Raw genomic sequence first — 13,141 nt, 5'->3', positions numbered from 1 at the left:
GTGAGGACTAGCTCCTCCAGAGGAGAGTGGTGGTGGAGGGGAACTGGTTGGGTCTGGTGTCCAGAAAGAACTGGGGAGCTTTGAGGCCTTCCTGGTGGGTGATTAGGGTGTGGACATCCATAGTAAAAATAAGATGATGGCAGCCAGGGAACCTGAACTCCTTGGGGCAAAGGACCCTCCAACTGATGGCATGAACACTGATATCTCAAACTTCCAGTAATGCCCCCCCTCCACTATTTCCCATCCCTTTTTCCCTCTCTCGTGTTTTCTTCTTGCCCGCCCATGGCCTCCCTCTGGTGCTCCCCCCCCCACCCCTTTTTTGTCTTTCTTCCATGGCCTTCTGTCTCTTTCACCAATCCACATCCCAGCTCTTTGCTTCATCTCCCCCACCTCCAAGTTTCACTTTTGAAATCTACTCCTCAGCTTTCATTTCTCCAGTCCTGGCGAAGGGTTTCGACCCGAAACGTTGACTGTGCTCTTTTTTTCCCATCATGCTGCCCAGCCTGCTGAGCTCCCCCAAAGTTTGGTAAGGACTGCGGTGTGGAGTTGGTGAGAAACTTCCCGGCGCATGCGCGGTGAGTGGGAAGGGGGAGGGCGCGGTCCTGCGTAATGACGCGGCACGCAGCGCGGGGGCCGGGCCGGGCCGGCAGACGCGATGAGAGGGCGGTGGGTCGAGGATGAGTGCAGGTAAGGGCCCCGAGGCCGGCGGCGCTTTAGTCGGCGGCTGACGCCCGCGTCGTTCGTGTTTTTCCGCTACTACTTTGGGCCCCAATCCAGAGTCCCGTCAGGCGAGGGGTCGCGTCAGTGAGGGTTGACACAACCCCCCCCGGGGCGCCCTCTCGTTGGGACACAGTCTGAGCTGGCTGTTCCTCTCCCCATTAGTACAAGGAGTACTAATTATATAGCGAGGAACCGACTATTACTTAGCAAATTGAATCAATGAATTGCAAAGTCAGGAAGTTGAAAGCTGCTTTTATAGCAACGCATCCTCAAGGGTTTGGACCGGCAGGGAAGGGAATTTGACGTGACTAAAAATTGTTCATGGGATTTTTAACCCTCACATACTGTTCATATTCTATATCTTCACAGTATGGTCTGGGTCAGTTTTGACCCTGCCCAAGAATCCCCTCATAACAAGTGTCTATACCAAATTTTGAACCACTGATCTATTTAGAATGTATAAATAGCCTATCTGACATTAATAAATGGGTGATTAATCCTTGATGTTTCAGAGATCTAAAATCCATACGGGTCAAATTTGAACAGGAACGGTCTCAATGTACAAAAATTTGTAGCACTTGTACAAAAGTATAAAATTTTTAAATATTTTCATTTTTGCACATTTTAGGTCACTTTAGGAAATGTCATAAAATTTTGGCTAAAAAAAATGGCATTTAGGGTGTTTCTACTGCTGTCAATATGTCAAAACGGGTCAAATTTGACCCGAACAGTATGTAAGGGTTAAGAAGCGAGTGTGCCTTCTAACAAATAGTTGTTTGGGTGCATTACCCTAATGTGTAAAATTGAATGCAAATTATTTCTAGACTAATATTGGAGACTGGATGTGTATATCTTGACTCAAAGTGTCAAAAATCCTAGAGAGACCCACTCCCAAACTTTCAAATCCTTATTTTTCTTTAAAATTGCCTTTGCTTCACTATTTTTCAAAAAGATTTCTTGACTTAGCAATACATAGAATCTTATTTCGAGAGCAAGTTGTCTAATCGGTCTGTAGTCTGTTCTTGTGGGTAAAATGTCCACATCGTGTACTAAACAAATTTTCTCTTTACACGATCTCTGCCCCATTCACCCCATCTGCATTTCTGTCCCCTCTTCTTTAGAGTGCTGTATTGGCAGTCCTTTGGGATCAATAAAGTATCTCTATTTATCTCCATAAATGCTACCTATTTTCACATTTTTTTTCTTATTCTGTACCCCTGTTTGTGTGGTACAATCTTCTGGTGGTGCTAAGCCTCTGTCAAGTTGGCAGAGCTTCAGTTCTATACTGTATTATTTGTTTAAAGAGTATGTTTGGGAGCAGGGTGAAATGAAATTGCGTATGTTTAGCAACTTACCGTCCCCACTTTTCTAGTGCAGAATCATATTATCTGGATGCCAGGTTCTACTTGCTTCCTGTTGTGAAACTTAGCAAAATTATTTTTAAAGTGAAGCCGCTATTGCAGGATAATTGAAACTCTGTTGTTTTCGAGCCTGTCTCTTGGTGAATAGTTTGCAGTGAGTTAAAGAAGCCATGTGACATTCAAGTGTATTTCCCAAACTTTGCTTTTCTTTAAAAAGCAAGGTGCTTGGAGCTTTGACAATTGTACAGCAACAGATGTTGACTGTGTTTAATAAGATTTATGTAATATTGAGTATGTTGATGGGAGGAGTTGGGAGTGGTAATTATTTTGAGAATGTTTATTATTAACCCCATTTTCATACCTTAGTGATATGGTTTATTGTAATCCACCCAAAGATGCTTTTGATCATATTCAAAAGATTTTCTACTCCATTCATGGACTTACTTCATTGGGCCAGTTTGAGTATTCGTTGAAGCTGACCAACTGCTTATATTTTACAAAGCCCACAACAGAGATGTGGCTCCAAGATGATAAATCTACCTTTAGGAACATCAGTTGTTCAGACTTTGGGAAAAGTGATCCCTGTTTTAACAGCATAATTGTAAATCTACATGTTCAGGGCCTAATGAGCACCAGGAAGTTTATTAGTGCAGTCACATTTTCTAACTCCTGAACTGCAGACATTCTTAGGTGGGTTGTTTTGGATTAGGGGTGCTTTGTCAGGCAGTATAGACAGAGCTTGTGGTTTATCAGGTCAGTGAATTGTTAATGGTGATACTGCATCTAAATTTGTCTCTTTCCTGAAACACTGAATATTCATCTTGACTAACTTGAAATTTATTTTTGTAGTTAGAAAAGCACACCCAGCTGTGCCTTGTCCAGAAGTTGTTCCAATTCAGATTATTGCAAAACCTGAAGCATTGAACAATGTTCTATATATTGACTGTGTAGTAATCTGCAATAATATTGTTGTAACTAACAGTTTCTATGTGACTACCCTTGAATTAGCTTTAAAAAGAACCCTCAAGATCTATTTTAAACTGTTGTAGAATAGAATTCAGGAGCGACCACTTCACATTTATACCAAAAGTATAGAAGGTATCTATATTGTTCCATCTATGTCTAGACTGAAATGTAAAGGGAAACAGGGTTACCACACAAAACGGAGAAGTACTGTAACTGTTCCCTTTGACAGCTGTGTTTCAGCATGTGGCACTGACAGCTCTGACTTGGGCTTCATACTCCATTCTTTTAAAAGATAAAAACTGTTACCCTCTTCTATTAACTAATGTTTATTGTTGCAATGTTAAATCATGGACCCATGGATAGAAATGGTTTTGAGCACCGTTTTAAGAGGAGTGACATGAATGTGTCTTAGCCGATGATTATACTGAACAAACATCTCCAAGGCAAATGTCTTGTTAACACTTTTCTGTTTTTTTGCAACTTTACCCAGCTTGGCTGCTGCATTATTTGCATTAAAACTGTGATCTGCTTGGTAGCTTGTGAAGTCCTAAGTTGTGAAAGGTGTTCTATAATAGTCTTTTTCCTGTCTTTATTGTGACCTCATGTCATTCTTGCACTGTTTTGTGGTGAAGTGGTGATATTGAAAAAAACAACAGGCTCCAAAACCTTGTGTAGATGTAACATTGAAATCCGTTTGCACATCAGACCCCTGCTTCCTCAGAAGCTAAGAAATTCTGCATTTCCTCGTTGATCTTCACCAAGTCCTCGACTTCCTAACCGGAAGACCACAGTCTGTGCAGATTGTTGATAACATATCCTCCTTGCTGGCATTCAACACTGACACACCTCAGGGGTGTGTGCTTAGCCCACTGCTCTACTCTCTGTATATACATGACTGTGTGGCTAGGCATAGCTCAAATATCATCTACAAATTTGCTGACGATACAACCATTATTGGTAGAATCTCATGTGGTGATGAGAGGGTGTACAGGAGTGAGATAAGCCAACTAATGGAATGGTGCCACAGCAACAACCTGGCACTGAACGTCAGTAAGCTAAAGGAGCTGATTGTGGACTTCAGGAAGGGTAAGATGGAGGAACACATACCAATCCTCATTGAGGGATCAGAAGTGGAGAGAGTGAGCAGTTTCAAGTTCCTGGGTGTCAAGAATCTCTGAGGATCTAACCTGGTCCCAACATATCGATGTAGTCATAAAGAAGGCAAGACAGCGGCTATACTTTATTAGGAGTCTGAAGAGATTTGGCATGTCAACAAATACACTCAAAAACTTCTGTAGTTGTACCGTGGAGAGCATTCTGATAGGCTGCATTACTGTCTAGTATGGAGGGGCTACTGCACAGGACCGAAAGAAGCTGCAGAAGGTTGTACATCTAGTCAGCTCCATCTTGGGCACTAGCCTACAGAGTACACAGGACATCTTTAGGGAGTGGTGTCTCAGAAAGGCAGCGTCCATTATTAGGACGTCCAGCACCCAGGGCAAGCCCTTTTCTCACTGTTACCATCAGGAAGGAGATATAGAAGACTGAAAGGACACACTCAGCGATGCAGGAACAGCTTCTTCCCCTCTGCCATCCGATTCCTAAATGGAGATTGAAGCTTTGGACACTACTTCACTTTCTTTAATATACAGAATTTCTGTTTTTGCACATTAAAAAAAATCTATTCAATATATGTAATTGATTTACTTGTTTATTATTATGTTTTATTTTATTTATTTGTTATTTTTTTCTCTCTCTCTAGATTATGTATTGCATTGAACTGCTGCTGCTAAGTTAACAACTTTCATGTCACATGCCGGTGATAATAAACCTGATTCTGATTCTGATTTTTATAGATGCACCAGAGCATCCTATCCAGATGCATCATGACTTGGTATGGTAACTGCTCTGCTCGAGGCAGTAAGAAACTGCACAGAGCTGTGGAAACAGCTCAGTACGTCATAGAAGCCAGTTTCCCCTCAGTGTACTCTCCCGGCCAAACAGTCAATGTAATCCCAGTCTCTCTTTCACCCCCCTCCCCTCCCATCCCATCCGGCAGAAGAAACTAAACCCTGAAAGCACCTACCGCCAGGCTTAATGACAACTTCTTTCGCACTTTTATAAGACTATTGAACAGCCCTCTTGTACGACAAGATGGACTCTCACCATCTCACCATGGCCTTGCACTTTAATTCTGTCTTCACAGCATTTTATCTGTAATTGTAACACTATATTCTGCATTACTTTTCCCTTGTACTACCTCCTTGTATTGATGTGATGAAATAATCTAAGGATGGCACACAAGTTTTTCCAGTGTGCCTCAGTACATTGACAATTATAAACCAAATTAGTTTACTCTTGGAGACCAATTCACAGAAGAGCAAGGTGAAGCTGAGACTAGTTTTACTGTTTCCACATATAACGCACAGACACTGGAATTTACTGTCCATGGTAATAGTGAGCATTAATGGCCTTGCAGTTATTCTTGCTGCAATAATCTGAGCCACGACTTTCTCCTTAATCAGAATCAAGTTTAACATCACCGGTATATGTCATGAAATTTGTTGTTTAGCTGCAGCACTATATTGCGATACATAAAAACTATACATTAATGATGGATGCCACTTTTTGAGGCAGCTTCTTTTGAAGGTGTCCTGGATGCTGGAGAGGCTAGTGTCCATGATGGAGCTGGCTGAGTTTACAACTTCCTGTAGCCTTTTCTGGTTCTGTGCAGTAGCCCCTTCATATTGGACAGTGATGCAACCAGTTGGAATCCTCTCCATGGTACATCCGTAGAAATTTGTGAGTGTCTTTGGTGACATACCAAATCTCTTCAAACTCCAAATGAAATGTAGCTACAGTTGTGCCTTCTTTGTTACTACATCAATATATTGGGCCCAGGATAGATCCTCAGAGATGTTGATATCCAGGAACTTGAAACTGTTCACCTTTTCCGCTTCTGATCCCTCGAAGAGGAGTGGTATGTGTTCCCTTGACTTCCCCTTCCTGAAATCCACAACCAATTCCTTAGTTTTACTGATGTTGAGTGCAAGGTTTTTACTACAACACCACTTAACCAGCTGATTTACTTGCTCCTGTACGGCTCCACGTCATTACCTGAAACTCTACCAGCAAAAGCTGTGAAATTTATAGATGGTATTTGAGCTGTGCCTTGCCACGCAATTGTGGGTGTAGAGAGAGTAGAGCAGTGGGCTAAACGCACACCTTGAGGTACACCATTGTTGTTAGAGAAGAGGAGATTCTATTTCAGATATGCAGACTGTGGTCTGTCAGTGAGGAAGTCGAGGATCCAGTTGCAAGTTCCGTAATTCATTGAAAGTGGTGGCACAGGTTGATGGGGTTGCAAAGTGAGCTTTTAGCACATTAGCTTTCATAAATCAAAGGATGGGATGTTATGTTGAAGTTGTTTATGATATTTGTGAGGCTTAATTTGGAGTATTTTGTGCAGTTTTGGTCACCTATCTACAGTAAAGGTGTAAATAAGGTTGAAAGAATACAGAAAAAAAATTACAAGGATGTTGCCAGAACTCGAAGAGGACCTGAGTTAAAGAGAAAGATTAAATAGGTTTCCTAGAATTATTTCCCATAGGTTGTAGAAGATTGAGGGGAGATGTGATAGAGGTATACAGAGACTAGGTGCTGGTCTATGGGATTAGGCAGTTTAAATGATTTGTCATTGACCAAATGGGCCAAAGTTCCTGTTTCTATGCTGAATTTTTTCTGTGACTATCTGTCTCAGCAGATTACTGAGCTGTTCGGTCTTTGTGGAGAATGGTGAAGCCTTTGGGAAAGTTATCCCTCTTGTGTTTGCTGGTCTGGTTACCGGACATTCAGTGTAACGGAACCTTGGCCACTCTGGAGTAGCCCACGCCTTCATTAACCTGGTTCCACTCCACTTGTCTTGGAATCCGTGCCTTTTTTCTACTGTCACATTTGCTTAATTTATTGGTGCCTTTATGGTAGTTTTCAAAGGCCAGACTATCTGTTGTTGCACCTACTGTTGTACTCCAGCTGCAAGCAGAATGCAGCCATTTGAATTTTCAGAGTAAGATGCAAAAACTGGAAATTGCCAGTAAGATTTTAACAAGAAGGGCTTTGGTGTTGAGCATATTGGGGCATACAGAAGAACATCTCTTAGCAACAGAGCCTGAACTCGATGCATTGTGTATTTCTTGGCAATGGGAGACTGGATCTGACTCTTAACTCAATGTGAAATAGTCAATATAAAATTAAATGCTCAGCTGTGAGCCCTCGTGGCAGAATGTTATGGTAATATTCAGATTCTCTGGCAATTATCTGGAGAATCAGGCTTTAAAATCCTGCCAGCCATGCACACACCTTTTGGCAAGCTGCCATTCTAGTTTTTTTAATTGCAAGGCCTGTTTTAATATTCATAAACCTTATACAGGAAGAAAACTAACAAAGGATTTAAGCAGAAACGCTGTTTATCAGTGTCGATTTTTCTTTTTATGTCTCTCAGCCTCATTCTCACAAAAGCTGGGAATTTTGACATATGACCATGTCTTGTCGCTGTTTGCTGTTTCCTGTGTGAAAAATTTAGCTATCTGCCATCTTAGTGTTGCTCGGTGTAACCCTCTCACTGGGCTCGTACACAAACTTGGCTTGCCAGCTAGCTCCACTCACAGCCATGGGACTTAATGGTGAGAGGACCACCTTTCAAAATAATCTACGTCTAGGGTCTCTATGATTTGGAGTTCAACCAAACAGGAGCATCGTGATGTTCTGATTAAACAAACCTTGAGTGAATGCTGTGTAAATGCCACCCATACAGAATTGACAGTTGGCCAGAAGTAGCAAGTCATTCATCGCATAAAATTATGGAGGAAGTATATTTACAGATTTCGGCTTTATCAAACAGTTAATCGGGAAATGAAAATAAAAGGGCCCATTACAGTTAAACCAGTCCAATGTGCACATGACCATTAGAGCTCATCCTGAAGTTGTCATTTACTTGCTCGCTAGACCCAGGGTCTGCATGAAAGCACACTCCACATTCTGAACTTCCCTCGAAGTCCAACTTGAACAAACTGGCTATCTCGCACAAAATGCTGGTGGAACGCAGCAGGCCAGGCACCATCTATAGGAAGAAGCACAGTCGACGTTTCGGGCCGAGACCCTTCGTCAGGACTAACTGAAAAAAAAGATAGTAAGAGATTAGTAAGAAACTGGCTATCTCTTAGGAGTATTGGCCCTTCCTCCTTGGAGACATTTATCTGTGCGAAACACTTCGTGCAAAATGGAACTCTCCTTCCATCGGCTTTCTGTGGCATCTTCCCTTCCATCCCACTTCACAGCTCCCACCAAAAAACTTGTACTCACCAACAGTAGCAGGTGTGTTCGCTCCGAGAGATGACTGGTTGTTGTGGTGTCGGGCAGCTTTACATGGATAAGGTGGATGGTTGTGGTCATCAGGATCATATCAAACACAGCAAGGGGTGAAGGAAGACTCACAGAACTCTTAGAACTGCCGGCAGCAGGAGATGACACCAGTTTGAAGAAAGTGGTGAGGGTTGTTTGCTTGGCAGCATTTTGATTTTCAGCATAAATTTGCTTGTAGGGAAGAAGGGTTGACGGCAGGGAACAACTGAAATGCTGACTCCGTTCTAAACTTGGGTCCGTGTCCATCGTCATTTGCGCCAAGTGTTCCGACTTCCACCATTCCCTCACCATTGGTAAACTCCCAGGATTTTCAAAATCTTCTGTTGCTTGCAGCATCTGAGAGATAGTTCACCGTAAAAAAAAAATACGCCTTGAATGTGGATCACACCTTGGTTGAGTGGCTGAATCAGCGATGTTGTGTTAGGTGGCAGGAAACTCACTGTTATGTTAGGATGAATGCTGTCCAAATGTTTAGGATGGGCTAGCGCATTGTCAAGCAACAAAAGAACTTTAAAGGCAAGATTCTGTTCCCGGCAGTAGCGTCCCAGAGCTGTGTTACCTTCACCTGATGCCACGCTGTTTATAATTTCTAACTTTTTTTCAAGTGTTAAAGCAGTTCTCTGCCGCTCGGCTGATGGCCCAGGACATGACATCGAATGTTTAGAAGGCATAGTTAAATATTTTAAGCACAAAATCACTGCACCATAGGTAAAACCAACAAAAGTTTAAGAGCGCAAGATCACACATCCACACCTTGCCAAAATCAATGTGAGACTGACGGGAGTGAGATTGTGAGGCACGCAAACCTGACTTGTATTGGCGGGAAAGCGGTGCTTCTCGTCCCAACAGTGAGACTGTGAGGCATGCGCACGTGACTTGTATTGGTGGGAAAGTGGTGCTCCTCACAAAACTGAGTTTTGGACGCATATAAAGAGACGTTGATAGAAATAGGTTCCTCACGTAACTGTGAATCTGCATTGTCTGCAGACGCATATAACGAGGATAGGGTGTACATGAAATGCTGTTTTTATGAAAGCAGCGTCCATCATCAGGGACTCCCACCACCCAGGACATGCTGTCTTCTCACTGCTGCCATCAGGAAGAAGGTACAAGATAGGTCTCGCTCTACCAGGTTTAGGGACAGGTACTACCCCTCAACCATCTGGCTCTTGAACAAAGGGGATAACTTCACTTGCCCCATCATTGAGATGTTCCCGCAACCAATGGACTCACTTTCAAGGACTGTTCATCTCATGTTCTGGACATTTATTGCTTATTTATTTATATTATTTGCACAGTTTAACTTCTGCATTCTCATCGAAAACCCTAGTTTGGTGCTCATTTATTGATTCTGTTATACAGTTGGCCCCTCCTTATCTGCTGGTTCCACATGTGCGGATTCAACCAACTGCGGATCGGGAAAACCGGAAAGTTCTCTCTACAGCACTTGTCATTTGAACATGTACAGACTTTTTTTCTTGTCATTATTCCTAAAACAATGTAGTATAGCAACTTTTTACATAGCATTTACATTGTATTAGGTATTATAAGCAATCTAGAGATGATTTAAAAGTACAGGCAGTCCCAAGGTTATGAACGAGTTCTGTTCCTGAGTCTGTCTTTAAGTCAGATTTGAAGTTGGAACAGGTACATCCGGTATTATTTAGCATCAGTTAGTCAAACGTTTGTTTTATTATATAGTATATATTTTACCTTTCTGTGCATATAAAACCCTTAAGAAACGTATGTATTTCAATAATTAAACCACTGTGTTACTTAGTAATGTAGCTTTCATCAGGGCAGGGGGCTTTTCATATGCTCCATTAAAATTGTTCTGATCTTTGGCCAACTGTAGCCTAATGCTTTTCCAATGACCGATGGCGTTTCACCTCTTCCCGATCGCTTTATTACTTCCACTTTATTTTCAATCGTGATCGTGATTATTTTCGTGAATAGAAACGCTGCAGATTCAGAGCTGCGCCAGGTCCTCATGTCCACCGCACTGATACATGTTAAATAAGGTCCGGGGTTCCGCTGGGTCCTAAAGACCACCGCACTGAGACAGGTTAAATAAGGGGCTTGAGCATCCGCGTTTTTTGGTATCTGTTGGGGGTCCTGGAACCAATCCCCCGTGGATAAGGAGGGCTGACTGTAGTTACTACTTCACAGGTTTGAGTATGTCCACAAGAACATCAATCTAGGGGTTGTATATGGTGACATATACGTACTTTGATAATAAAATTTACTATGAACTTTGAGCATTCTCTCACATTTCAATATCGGAGCTGTTACACAAAATATAATTTTTTTATATAAATAAATTTTCTGAGATCTGGTCTTTGGCATGGACCTAACTTTTATGATGGAAAGTTAAAGAAAATCTAGCATATGTTTGCTTCTGAATTGAATCTTGAACAAGATTTTCATACATATTTGATAGTTTGGTTACTAACTGATAATTACATAGAAATTAATTTGAATACCCAGTGTGACGGGTGCAGTTTTTGTATGCATCCAGCAGCAGTCATTTGTTTATGGAAGGATATGCCAGCACGTTTGCCACAAACACATATTTGTATCTGCAAACGTCATAGCAGTTTGTTTCTCAGTGTAGATGGGGGTGTGGCTCCCCTCAGCGTGAGCCAGCTGACCTTCCAAACCACACTAGCTGAAACTTGAAACTGTAAAGCAAACCAAATCAAGTTCCCATTTTTGCATATGTTTATCAGATTTTTCACTGCGTTCATATTTCTCATGGATTCATTTTCTTGCAAGCACTCACAGAAAAACTGAATCTTGGGGTAGTATATGGTTGCTTTGATAATAAATTTACTTTGAATTTTTTAACTTTGATTTGTGAATTGAAATCAAGACTTGCATATGTGTTATCTCAGATTAATCCTATGCTCACTCAACTATCCTCTTGAACATCTCTACACTTATTGCTGCAACGTCAGTGGTTATGCCTTCAGTTAACACCTTAAGAATCCTGGCGGTAAGCAGCTGCCTCAGTTTCCTCCTTAAAGACGTTCTTTAAAGCCCCACTCTGACCAAACCCAGGTCATCTGCCCTAATTTTCTCAATGTGATGTTAGTGTGAATTTTCTACTTGAAACTCTCCTTTGGATTGCCCCAGGTTGTTACGGGGTCTATATGGGATCCAGGGAGCCTGCCAGTTGGATATAAATTGGCCTGTTGGCAGCATTCAAAGGGTGGTAGTGAAGAGTTAGTTTTCCAGATTACAAACCTGTGACCAGTAGTGGCTCTAGGCGAAAAGTGCTGAGTCCTCTGCTGTTTGACATGTAAACAATTTGGATGAGAATATGGATGATATGATTAATAAGTTTGCAGTTGACACCAAAATAGGTGGTGTGGGGGACTGTGAAGAAGATTATCTGAGGCAACAACGGAATCTCGATCATCTGGGAAAGTGGGCAAAGGACTGGTAGATGGAATTTAACCCAGGTAAGTGCAAAGTGATGCATCTAGGGAAGTTAAACAAGGGCAAGGTTTGCAGAGCAAATGACAGCAACCTGAGGAGTGTTGTAGAACAGAGGGACCTAGTACACTGTTCAATGAAAGTCACTACACATGGTGGCGAGGCTAGTGTATGGCATGCTTGCCCTCGATGCACAGGCCAGTGAGTACAAGAGTTGGGATGTTGTATTAAAGCTGTAAAGAACATTGAGACCACCTCTAGAATATTGTGTGGAGCTCTAGTCTAGAAGGATGGGACTAAGCTAGAGTATATGGAGAAAAGATTCACAGGGACTGGAGGGCTGAGAGTTATGGAGTTATGAGGAGGGGCTGGATAGGTCAGGTCTGTTTTCCAAGGAGCAAAAGAGACTGAGATCATTTAGGAGCTTACAAAATCGTGTAGGGTATAGGCAAGACATGGATAGGTGGTGTTTTATAAACCTACTAACTCCCACATCTATCTTGACTCTACTGCTTTCCCATCCTGTCTCTTGTAAAAATGCCATTCCCTTTTCTTATTTCCTTTGTCTCTACCATATTGGTCTCAAGGGTGAGGCTTTCTTTTCCAGAACATCAGAGTTGTCCACCTTCAAAGAACAAGGTTTCCCTTTTTCCACCATTAATGCTTCCCGCACCCACATCTCCTCCTTTTCCCTGATATCAGCCCTCACGCTATCTTCCCAACGCCTTAACGGGATAAGAGTTCCTCCTGCCTTCACCTACCACCCCATGAGCCTCCACATGCAGCATAAAACTCTCTGCAACTTCCACCATCTTCAACATGATCCTACTCCAAACGCATCTTTACTTCTCTCTCACTCTCCACTTTCCACAGAGATTACTTCCTCTGTGCCTCCCTTGTCCATTCATCCCTCCCCACTAATCTCCTTGGCACATCCTTGTATGCAGAAGAAGTGCTACACCTGCCCATTCACCTTCTTCCTTGCCACCATTTAGGGCCCCAAACATTTCTTCTAGGTGAGGCAACAGTTCACTTGCAAATCTTCAGGGTTGTTTGCTGTATCCAGTGCTCCCAACATAGCCTCCTCTACGTGGGTGAGACCTGACGTAGATTGAGGAGCCACTATGTCAAGCACCTTCACTTCATCTCAAAAAGCAGGATTTCCCACTGGCCAACTATTTTAATTCCGATCCCCATTTCCATTTTGACATGTTGGTCCATGGTCTCCTCTACTG

General features: G+C 42.3%; 1 protein-coding gene across 1 annotated transcript in view; it reads left to right on the top strand.

The window, feature by feature from the left end:
• Positions 1-630: 630 nt before the first annotated feature.
• atp13a2 (ATPase cation transporting 13A2) overlaps positions 631-13,141 on the top strand; it is a 119,524-nt gene continuing 107,013 nt past the window's right edge. The window contains exon 1 of the mRNA XM_073031816.1: positions 631-687. Coding sequence (XP_072887917.1) covers positions 678-687 — 10 coding nt within the window. The 5' untranslated portion in view covers positions 631-677. The remainder of the gene's footprint in view (positions 688-13,141) is intronic.

This window comes from Hemitrygon akajei, chromosome 29 (genome assembly GCF_048418815.1).
Source record: "Hemitrygon akajei chromosome 29, sHemAka1.3, whole genome shotgun sequence".
NCBI lineage: Eukaryota > Metazoa > Chordata > Chondrichthyes > Myliobatiformes > Dasyatidae > Hemitrygon > Hemitrygon akajei.
This window is presented reverse-complemented; position numbering and strand designations above follow the sequence as displayed.